The 12607-nt window shown below is 37.2% G+C and overlaps 1 protein-coding gene across 1 annotated transcript in view; it reads left to right on the forward strand.

Annotated features, from left to right (window-relative positions):
* The window catches only part of LOC100889673 (reelin), a 64997-nt gene that overhangs the window by 33927 nt on the left and 18463 nt on the right, over positions 1-12607 (forward strand). The window contains exons 30-36 of the mRNA XM_030998147.1: positions 5954-6094; positions 6600-6786; positions 7462-7671; positions 8282-8565; positions 9027-9135; positions 9591-9817; positions 10179-10399. Coding sequence (XP_030854007.1) covers positions 5954-6094; positions 6600-6786; positions 7462-7671; positions 8282-8565; positions 9027-9135; positions 9591-9817; positions 10179-10399 — 1379 coding nt within the window. The remainder of the gene's footprint in view (positions 1-5953; positions 6095-6599; positions 6787-7461; positions 7672-8281; positions 8566-9026; positions 9136-9590; positions 9818-10178; positions 10400-12607) is intronic.

Consider the following 12607-nt stretch of genomic DNA (forward strand, 5'->3'; position numbering starts at 1 on the left):
ATCTTTTGTTTTATTACATAGCAATGTGCCATGAATTCACATGCATTTACAATGATATTGAATTCAAAGTATGGAGTATAAAAGTATAAATTAATAATAATCAATATGATGAATTCAATGTCTCATTTCATGATATATTCCACACATCATTTAAAAAAATGAATAGAATTTACATGCATTTACAAAGATATCACAATAAAATTATATATAATGGATCTCAAATCAGACTTTTGACATTGCTGATGACAGAAAGAGGGCAAAAGTAAAACGCAATAGAGGAGAACGGACGAGACTCAATAAGGCGGCAACAAGTAGTGTGAAGGAGGACAAAAAGAAATACATCGAGGAGAAGTGTGAAGACCTAGAGCGTCACAAGAACAACTCTAAGGCAGCATTTGCAATTGTGAAAGAAATCACAAAGAAAAGAATCCCAAGACTGGATGTAATTAATGATGAAAATGGCAAAACACTGACAGAGAATGAAGACATCGAGGAAAGATGGGTGCAGTATAGTACCAAGCTGTTTGCTGCACAGGAACAAGTTGGCACTCAGTGGGAGGAAAGTGATGAAATGGAGCCCCCTCCATTAAGATCAGAAGTGGAGCTTGCAATGAAACAACTGAAGGATGGCAAGTCCCCTGGCTTTGAAAACTTGACTTCCGAGATGTGGAAGGCTACAGGTGAAGAAGGTACTGACCTGATGTGGCGTCTCTGTTGCAATATCTGGAATAGTAGGGAGTGGCCCAATGACTGGTGTAGAGCCGTTTTTATACCATTGCCAAAGAAGGGAGATCTGAAAGAATGTGCAAATCACTGAACGATCAGCTTGATTAGTCATGCAAGCAAAATACTTCTGAAGGTGATTAGCAGAAGAATGAAATTCAAACTGCAAGCCGAGATCTCAGATGAGCAAGCAGGGTTCCGTGAAGGTAGAGGGACAAGAGAACAGATTGTCAACATTCGAAACATATTAGAGAAATGCAGAGAACACAAACATCCCCTCTATTTGTGCTTTATAGACTATAGCAAAGCATTTGACTGTGTGAGCCACTCTCATTTGTGGAATACAATGGCAAAGATGGGGTTCCCAATTCACATCATCGAACTGATCAAAAACCTCTATCATGACCAAGAAGCAACAGTGAGAACCAGTAACGGCAACACTGAGTGGTTTGGAATTGGCAGGGGAGTATGTCAAGGCTGTATACTGTCTCCTAACCTTTTTAATATTTACTCTGAGGACATTATGAGAAATGCTCTGGAAGGATTCAAGGGGGAGTTAAGTTTGGAGGTAAAAAGATCACGAACCTAAGGTATGCTGATGACACCACTCTCGTTTGCAGCAGCAGAGAGGAGCTGATTGATTTATTGAATAGCATCAAACAGGCAAGTGAAGAGAAAGACCTTCTTCTAAACACCAAAAAGACAAAAATAATGGTTGTCAATAGAGATTATGATAACACTGACTTCACCGTAGCTGGAAATAAGATTGAAGTGGTTAATCGGTTTGAGTACTTGGGCTCAATTATCACTAACAAAGGAGAGAGCACCACAGAGATAAGAAGAAGGATGGCAATGGCAAGATCGACAGTACAGAATATGTCCCACATCTGGAAGAGCAGAGGCCTATCTCTCAGTCTGAAGGTTTGTCTGCTTCAAGCAACTTCTTTCTCTATTGCTACTTACGGAAGTGAGTCCTGGGCCATGACAAAAATGACAGAAAGAGAGTTGATGCCTTTGAAATGTGGTGCTACAGGAGGCTGTTGCAGGTGTCATGGAAAGATAAAAAGACAAATGTGTGGGTCCTGGAAAAGATTGGAACAGACTTGACCATCAGAAGGGGAATCATGGAAAGAAAACTTAACTATTTTGGGCACATTGTTAGGAGATCTGAAGGTATTGAGACGCAAATACTGCAAGGAGCAGTCGAAGGAAAACGAGGTAGAGGTCGTCCACCAATATCTTGGACTGATGAAATCAAGAAAGTGTCTGGACAAGGAATGAAAGGTGCAACACAAATGGCAGCTGAAAGAGTTGCATGGCGTGCTCTCGTGAAGGCCACAGCAGCGCGCCACCTGAAGTTGACAATTATGATGATAAGTCAATAAAAGTCAATATGATGAATTCACTGCCTCGGATCATGAAATTGCCCATACGACTTTAAACAATTGCTGTTGTATTTTTTTCCTCTTCAATTCTACCATATACAATAATATCACACTAAAAATTATAACTAATTGATATAGATAAATAATAAATCAAAATTTGCGGTTCATGAAATTTTCCATACAACTTCAAAAGATTGGGTCAGAACCCTGCATGTTCCAGCTACCTTTACACATTACCGACATTATATTGATATACAACATGCTTTGAACTGCAAACGAATTGGAGCAACATATGTCCCTCCAAAATCCTTCTTGAAATATCATGGTAATTACACAAAAAATAATGAATATTCCCTGAATCTTATAGTCAAGTTCTCTTTTTCTTTTAGAATGCGAAGTCAATTCCCAATCCATCTTCATTATATTCTACTGAATCCATTTGAATTCTGGTCCATGTGAAAACTTGAAAATAATTTTATTGAACTCTAAGCCAAATCAAAAATAGGGATTACCAGGGGGGTGTTTCATAAAGCTGTTCGTAAAGTTACGCATGACTTTACGAACGAATTGTATATGAAAAGCCAAATGGGATGCTCAATCATTATTGATTTTTATTTATTAAGTTGAACTGTGCAGATGTAGATTAACATTCTTATTATAAACATTTTTAATGCAAAGTATATTTTTTTGCCATAATTTAATTGAGGATATTGGAAATATCAGAACAAAATTTGGGCATCCTATCTGGAACTTCATATACAAGTCGTTCGTAAAGTCATGCGTAACTTTACGAACTCTTTATGAAACACCCCCCTGCATACGTAAGATATTCAGGTTCATCCAGTTTCCTTCACACATTCTCTACCCCAGATATACTTCCCAAAACGTGTTGTTCAATTATTACAGAAATTTTCAATTTATCGTAATTCTAATATCCATTATTATATAGAAATGAGATCTTATGTAACTATTGAAAGATGGAATTGCTTTATTCCAGGTATGATTATAACAACTTCTAAATAAAAAGTCACTGAGATTTCAAAGTGATATAAAGTATATAAAAACATGAAAAAAATCTGTTAGTAATATATATTTGTAAACATTCTTGGTAAGAAATAGAGATGTTATAACTTCAACTGGGTTGTAAGAACAATTAGATATTCCAATATTCCGTTGAGGCAAATTAGGCCTGCATTATGAGGAATTGTATCATATACATTCTGTTGACTTATGCAATAAATCGCTTTCTGTACACATAAAGTTTGTCTCCGTCACAAGCTACAAGGTTACCAGAAGGAATTACGAGGCATGGGTTAGTGGACTTATAGATGTTCCGGTCTGATTCCTCGTATTCCACGATCCTCCTTGCCTGGATGATACCATCACATGACACCGTATCAACTGCGTAGATATTACGCTCTCTATCCCAGTGTGTGATGTAGAGTGTGTCTGTCAGTTTGTCAACGCGACACCATGACACGCACCACTCATCAGAGTGTATGACAGCCTTCTCTTCTCCTGATCGTGAGATGACAGTGAATCCATTATCATCTGTCTTCACAGCGATATCACCTGATGACAAGGCTTGTATCTTACCCCACACCTTCTTGCACTGCATCGTAATAGTGTTTACTATCTTACCATCAGCAGGGTTGATGACGTAGATATTAGGCTGATTGAACTGAGCAGCGACGATCATCCCATCCCTGTCAACATCAACCTGCATACTAGTATTAATAGAGCGGTTATTCCTCGGTATGCTGATGTCTCTAATCACCTTCCATTGTTTGTCATAGAGAGTGATGCATCCATCCAAGCTGTCGCTCATGAAGCCTATTCTCCCCTTACCACATACTATAACGTTGCCGTCTATGGGGGCGCATGATGTAATATACATGTACATGCTACTTCCTCCTTCAATGACGTTCTGTGTGTGTTCAGTGTTGATATTTGTAACATACGTCGTATTGTTCTTTACGTCCCGCACACATATCTCATCATCACTGATCGAACCACACACCCGTGGGTAATTAACAATCGGTGGAATGTGGATTGACTTGACAAGCTCCCATTTACAGATATAGCCATCAATTCTCCCATAGTGTTCTCCACCTACTTCACCCTCGACAAACTTCACTCTCTGAACTTCACGCTGTATCCGGTCAAGACAGTCGCTAATATCTTGATGAACATTTGAACTTATATTGTTATCTAGGGATGCAAGTACTTGAGGAGCTTCATTCACTATTGTTTTGTCATCTTTGTTAATTCGTTTGATCTTGGCGTCAATATTATCCATATTGCTGATTGCATGCTGATTCTTACTTGTGAGATCTATTATCTTTTTAGCAACCAACTCGCTGATTGCCTCTGTCTCTGATTCGACTTTTGCTTGGCTTTCTTTGATGGTTAGTTGTTGTTGTTCTGCTTCTTCGTGACATGATTTGATCCGTTTTTCCCTCTTTTCGTTAATGATTTTTATTTCTTCATCCGTCTCCTCGTCGATCGAACGAATCGATCTTTTCTCCTTGTCTTTCACAATCTTTAAATGCTCTTTGAATGCCAACTTAAGTTCATCGTTGACTGATTGAAAATGTTTACTTGCAGAGGTTACAATGGAATCCACTTTAGAGTCAAGCGCTTTCAGTTGTTTCTTCATTTCCTCTATCTCTTGCTGCTTGTCATGCAGTTTCTTCCTCCTCTCCAAGATGACATCCTCGATGTCGTCTAGCTCACACGGTTTATGATCTTTCGTAGCGCATGGATGACAAACAGGGATTTTGTGTTCTTTGCAGTAAAATTTGATTGGCTCCCCATGTTTGTCACATGACCATGTCATGTCATGACCTTTTCTAGTGTGTAGCTTGACCTTATCGTCTCTCTCTCCTGGGAACTTGGACGCCATGATGAGAAGCAAAATGGTTGGAAGTAACCTGCACTGTGAACAATAATACAAATAAAATTAGAGAAATTTTGTTGGGAGAAGAATTAGAGAAGCGGATCAAGAAACAAAAAGAGACAGACAAAGTCATGTACATGGGTAGGAGGAAAATCAAGTAGGAAAGCAGAAACATAGAATAGAATATCAAACATTAAATATGATATTTTCTTTATTATTCTGTCTTCTACTCCTATTGCTCGTCAGTGTGTGTGTATTGGGTTTTTACAGACGTGTATCAATCAGATATGATTATTTACGTCTGGGACCGACCTTTAAACGTCACCATCCGAAAGACGTGACTCAGTTTCGAACCTGCGTCCTCGGCTGAATCAGTTTGTAACTTCCACTTTTTAGCTGGATTACAGGCGCAAGCCACAACGCCTAGTATTCGCTCAGTACATTATGACCGACATATTTATACTTGTTCATGCGAATAATGTCATCATGATGTAACTATTATTCACTTTGATAATGACATTGACATTCGTATTACATCGTGTCCCAATCAAACCCATAAATTCCTTGTTTTAAATTCAACCAACAGAGAAGACAACCATTACTTATCTAGCGTCCTATGGCTATGTGCCTCAAATTTTGTGTAAAAATGATTACAAATATTTCATATTACAAATGCAAGATATTACTCACAAAGAGTTTGCTGTATTATCCCATGGCATCGAGGACTTTTCCAATATCACACTATGATGTTGTATTACAGTGTACAGTTTGAATGAAAGGAAAATGAAAGAGAAAAGGAAGTGGAGTGTTTTTGAAATATCCGGCATTCACCAGCTAAATGGGATATGATCCATCCATTGGAAACATAGTTCAAAGTTCAAAACGTTTTGTTTAAGTATTCATAGTTATGCTTAGCCTTTCATTATCCATATTCCTCTTCTTTTAGATCCACGTCCACCAGGTTCCGATGGCATCAGCCCGATTTCCGAAACAACCGCGATGTCTGGGCCATAGATAATATTTACCTTGGCAACAGTTGCCCTTGGATGTGTTCTGGACATGGACGTTGTGATAGAGGATATTGTGTGTAAGTTCTTTTGGTTTTTTAATAGTTTGGGGAAAATATCATTATTAAAAAATTCAGTACAGCCAGAAAATTTGTTGATAGTAACCTATGAAAAAGCGGACCATTCCCGATACTTGCAAAGGTTTCGTATGCATGTGAAATTATTTCGATCCGCAGTGGTATGTCCTAAAAGAGCTAACAGAATTTATTTAAGAAGTAGTTAGAAAATGTTTGTATTTCAGTGCTCCGTTTCATTTATTCCTCGATCCCTAGAAGTATTTTGAGGTTACTGAAGTGGCTTACCGTAATCACTTTGATGCAGTTTGACATTGCTATCAAATTTTCATATGACACCAGCTCAAGTTATCTCATACTTTACACATGCATTTAGCAGGGTAATGTCTGGTGTGGAAATTATAGTTTTTAAATATCCAATGGATTTTTACTTCAAATTGTACATGTGTTGGTGACGTGAGTAATTATCACAGATTCTCCTCCTCCCATGCATGAATTCAAAATCATTCAGATGTGACCCAGGCTATGCAGGAAGCTACTGTGTACCAAGTATCCCATTACCCAAGCAGCTCAAGGACAGCTTTGATGGACCACCCAGGTTGGACTCGACTCGATGGCTCTACAAGTATGGCAGGATCCGGGGCAGCACCCAATGTGATGGGGTATTGGTGTCTGGCAATGCTGCAATTTTTAATCAGGTATGACTAAGGGAGTGTTTCACAAAGACTATAAGATCGACTTTAAGTTGGACTTAACTATGGCAGGCCGTTCTTATATGCCACTGTCTACTCTCACAATTTACTGGCGTTGGTCTCTCAAGGAACGTCCAAATCATGGTCTCAAATCTACAGAATTTAAAGTCGATCTTAGTCTTTGTGAAACAACCCCCAGGTTTGAAAAAATGTTTGTGGAGAATCGATTGGTTAGAACATATGTTTGCATAATTGGGGAATATTTATCTGAAGTATAAAAACATGTGTTTATCTCTTCTTTGTTAACACAATATAATTTATTTTACCATATGTTTGAGAAGGGTATACAAAGCAGTCATGTTTTCTATCTTAACACACAAATCTTAAGTATACATACTCTTCACATTTGATGTATTAGTCACATACATGTACATGTAACCTTCGTATTCATCAAGGGATGTGCTTCTGAATGCGAAAGAGTAGGAGGGGGATGAAAGATGATAATTACAGGTGGTTATATGATATCTGATTTATATAAGGATGAGTTGTCAAAGAAAAATTATTTACAGCATCATTGCCATTAATGGTTCAGAGATAATGTTTATTGCCCATGTAGATCTTTGTGCATAACATAGTTACTCTTTATCACTGATCCACTTTTTTGTTTTCTGATGTTTCTAGCCCGGTGTGAGGATGTTAGTATCCCAAGATGTGGATGCTACTATGATGGAGTATGTCCAGTTTACGTTCAAGTACAGTTGCTATGACGATCCGTCATCTAGTCGATCATCTGCGGTTCTACTTCAGTATTCCATCAATGGTGGTATTACGTGGGAACTGTTGCAAGAACTTCCCTTTACTCCCCTTCCGGCAACATTCTTCAATATCAAGGTACATGTTTAATTTTTTAGAAACGTTTCCACACTTTTTGATTAGTTTAAACTTGGTGGCAATAATGGCTTACTTTGAAATGTAATGATGATGAACCAGAAGATCATTATAGAACTGTTAAAATTCTCTTTTTTTCAGCAATATTGCATGATGTGATTATGCTGTTTGCAATGTTAATTTTAAGTAACAGTGCTTGCATGAAATTCTCTGTGTGGTAAAAATACCAGTGTCATTGGGTTGTGACTGTATCTTGATTAATCACGACACTTAAAATGAAATTGCTTTAATAGATCATCAAAATTGAGAACATGCTCCCAGTTGTGATTTTTGGATTTTGTGTTCTCTATTCCTGGCTGCTTTGTTCACACTCATGTTTCGAAGAATCTGGTTCTTAGTTCCACTTAAAGAGAAGGTTGAGTTCTGGGAAGAGGTGAAAAATAATTTGTGAGTATTATATACCGGTATGCAAGTGTGGAAGAACATGAGATTAAAAAAGTTCCCTGAAAAGCATGGCTCTTCAAATGTCTTAATATTCTAAATATGGCATGTAACATCGTAAAAAGTGAATTGATCAAGCAATACTTTCAATTCTTTAATTGGATGGATACAGCTTCCAATGTTGTCCAAGACCAACTCGACCCGCTTCAGGTTCTGGCAGCCCCAGCACTCCCTTCAAGGCAATGCATGGGCCCTGGATAACCTCGTCATCGGGGGTAACTTCATGACCCGAGGACCGCTCCAGGAGACCTTTGAACTCGGCCGCATCAATAACAATGACTGGTTGTTCTATCCAGGGGCGACAACACTGACTGAGCACTGCCCTCAACGTCAGAGGCAGGGTGTGTCGTATCTACCACCAAGTCCGTATGAGCTATCAAGAGGGAACGGATTGAGGTAAGATCATCTTTTTATGTAATGTCTTTGACAGCCATTTTGTGTTTGTTTTTATGTCCAAGGTACATGTTTTTCCATTCCCCATGTCTTTAGCCTGCTTCTTTTGGGATCATTTTATCAGAGATGTACCTTAATTGACCTACATGTATATTATCCCTTCAGAAATATTATTCAATTTCTTACAAAAAGCATGTCTGTATTATCTGAATCTTAGCTGAGATCAAATTTATGTAAAAGTACAAGAAGAATAGTATACCAAATGACACAAATTTTAAGGAAAAAATTAAAACTACTAGAAATTTATTCTATGTGTCCATTTTTGTAGTGCTCCAATTCCGATATATACGACTAAGAAATTGGTTTGATCAATTAAAATTGTAGTCTATTAGGTAAAAGATACTTGTGAGTGTGGGTTATTACTGAAATTGAATCATCTATTTTTGAATATATATTTTTTACAGCTATCGAATTGGGAATCATCCATCATTGGTGTTTCCTCACAGTATTGGAGAACACTCTGTGACAACTAGAGATATTGATATCGATGAAAGTAGCATCCTTCAGTTTGAGGTAAGATATTCCATACATGTTTGTTCAAGAGGTTGTTTAGTGTTTACATATCGATCAGGCAATGTTGATATATGAAATACACTTTTAAGTAAACTTACACATGTTGTCTATTTGGAAATATCATCATTTTAAAAGCTTTATGAATAAAGTTGCCTTACATATAAAATACAAATCATAATTTCACACTTATGTCTAGATTTCTCGACATTAAATGTTTGGTGACATCCAAATATAAGTTGATTCCTGTTGATTTGCAGGGCTGCATACAACTCATATTTTGTTATTCAAACATCTAAATTTATTTCATAGATTTTTAAATATTTACATTTTTTTTCTCAGACCTGCTAAGCTCCACCCTAAAAAAAGCTCCAGATCTCATTCATCTTGTGACATCTGTCAATCATCAGTGAGCTAACAAGAGACACTGACATCATTCTTGTGTTCTTCTTTCCCAGATCAATGTGGGATGCACCAATCAGTCGAGTGCTACCCATCCAGTCAGGCTGGAGGTATCCAGAGACTACGGTTCCTCCTGGAGTCTACTCTCACCAGACTGCTTCTCCAACCAGTCTACGTGTCTCTCATGCTCTGAGCATCTCACCACTCCCACAGTCTACTACAGTGGAGAGAATGAGAGATGGGTTCGGTATACCATTCTCCTCTCAAGACTTCATGTTTGTGGGTGAGTAGAGATTTTGTAGAAACATGTTTCTAAAGAACTAAAAAAGATGATTGTGAGATTAGATGTAGGTGATATTAAGCCAATTGACATTTCATATCTTACTACACTAACATATATCCCCTGAGGTGACAGAATATTATATACAGGCTTCCCAAGTCGGGTATCTGCAATTTTAAATAGTAATAATTTGTTTATTTGTAGGCCCTATCTTCCATCGTAATACCACATATTAGACATCTGAGTCAGATTTGAATGAAAACTACCTTTGACCCACATTCTTATCATCAAAATCTTTCTCAAATGCTGTTCAAATCAAACGTGGCAACGTCCTTGAAGTAATGGTGTTATTTTTATGTCTCAGAACTGTACGATTCCGTTGGTACCAGGGCTTCTTCACAGCCCAGGAGAACCCCAAGCAGTGGGCCATAGATGGGATCTACATTGGACCAGGCTGTCCTCTCAACTGTAACGGACATGGTTCCTGCGTCAATGGATTCATGTGCCACTGTGACCCGGGTTACGGAGGACAGATGTGCCACGCCCTACTACCAAACCCTTTCTTCCTCAAGGAATCCTTTCAAAGTAAGGAATATTTCTTTTTGTTTGCTGTGAGCCAAAAGGGTGCTTTCTCTTACAATAGGGACTTTTAGATTGAGCGGACGAGAACACGACGAACGCCGAATGATCATGCATGCCAACGTACTTAACTGCCCATGTTGACTACAATTAGAAATCTTTTAGATTGCACTCGACGATATACATGCATGCAGGAAGTAACAATATGAACATCACGGACAAAGAAAGAGGACAAAATATACAGTTCATTTTTTATTCATTTATTTTATTCATTCATAGCAACCAAGGGTTGGATTGATAATAATACATACATTTTCAACATAATTATGAACATTATTAAATTCAGTACAATGAAATTGATAAATTATGAATAGAAATACATGTAGATCATTAATACAAAAAACATTACAAATCATTCAGGTATATCATATTACAAATAAATCATTACAAGAAAAAGGGGGAAACAACATAAACTTGAATAGACAAGAACAGGGAGCAAGAGAGGGAAAAAGAAAGAAAGTGAAGAAGTGAAAAAACTGCAATGATCAATCAAGTAAACTATACATCCAAATATAAAAATATATAATATAATTATAAAAAAAGTCAACGTATGGGTATAAACTGAAGAATTTTTTTTTTGCATGTACTGAATAATTATTCCAAATTGATCCTCTGAAGCAAGGGTAATATATATATATATAATTAAAAACCAGCTGCATATGTCGGGGTACAAGTTCAAAAGAATATTGAATGGTTGAAAATGTATATTGCACTAATTACCTGCTTATTGTAAATTATACGCACACCAAGGGATAAAACTATTCTTAAATCGGTTTGTTTTACACCTGGGCAGACTCACTTGTTTACTTTTCCTAAGGTTATATCTTGTCTCTCGTTTTGGTGGGAGAAGGTCATTTAGTTTGTGTTCAGGTTTCTGTATTTGGTTGAATAATTGCAAGCACATATTATTTCTACGATCAGCTAGGGGATCAATGTTCAGTACATTTAAAGCATCAGTATAAGACAGGTTGGGGGTGATTATTCTCAGGGCACGTTTTTGTATTGATTCCAATAAATTAGATTGCTCTTTGGTTAGGCCCCCGTGAAAGACTTGACATGCATATTCCAAAACGGACCTTATGCAAGCTTTGTAGTACCTGCACAAATCGTCCTCATTCTACCCTCAACAAAAGAACATCCCTTCACTGCTATTATGTAAAAATGTGGAGAACAGGTGAATATGCATGTGACACCTGTTCTACACATTTTTACATAATAGCATGGAACGGATGTTCCTTTGTCTATACCTGAGGAACTCATGCGCACGCGGTATACTCGATCCTTGAGCATGGAAAGGCGCTATATAAATACCAATATGTATGTATGTATGTACTAGATTTAGGAAAATCAAGGTTGACGCATTCTCGATCGCCGACTGAGACGACGTAACACAAGCGCAGTGCCTTAAAATGACGTCACACGTTGCAGTCAAAGCTGTCGACGTGCAAATCTAAAAGTCCCTACTGAAGTAATGAGGTGTTCACACTTGTACAAGCATTGCTTTTTAGTGGACCCCTCTGTTTCCAACATGTTTTTCTTACATTTGTTTTCAATGCTTATAATTGATTTGTAATGTTTTGTTGGAAACATGAATAAATTGAATTGAAATTGAAAATTGAAGTAATGTCTGGCTCTCTACAGACAGCTTGTCTTCTCTTTATCTTGTATGGGTTCAGCCAATGTTCCTACATGTACATCTAACAACTGAATTATTCATATCCTTGCCAACTGATGTAATTTTTTTAAGCATGGGAAAAATTAATCTGTCCCAATTAACATTTCTTGAGAAAGTGACATAATAAAGTTTACATTCAAAATATACCACAAAGGCCATAATTCAACCAGTCCACCTTTCATTTTTGATTTACAAGAAACACAAACTAACTTATAAGGTGTATCAATAATTAAGTCGTTAACTGTTTATAAAGACATCGTGTGTCGGGAAGTATTTAATATAACACCAATAGATTGCAAGCTTGACATTAATTTGAATCCCATAACTTTGACAATATTATTTAATGCCAATTGATCATTACAATTATAGAATATAGAATTAGATAATCCTTTGAAAAATAGAAAATTTAGTTTCTTACTGATTTTTAACAGTTATATGAACATATTTCAACAGAAAGCTTTCTGTATTCTCTGCCATTT

The sequence above is a fragment of the Strongylocentrotus purpuratus genome, unplaced genomic scaffold (assembly GCF_000002235.5).
Source record: "Strongylocentrotus purpuratus isolate Spur 01 unplaced genomic scaffold, Spur_5.0 spur5_contig_858, whole genome shotgun sequence".
NCBI classification, from domain to species: Eukaryota; Metazoa; Echinodermata; class Echinoidea; order Camarodonta; family Strongylocentrotidae; genus Strongylocentrotus; species Strongylocentrotus purpuratus.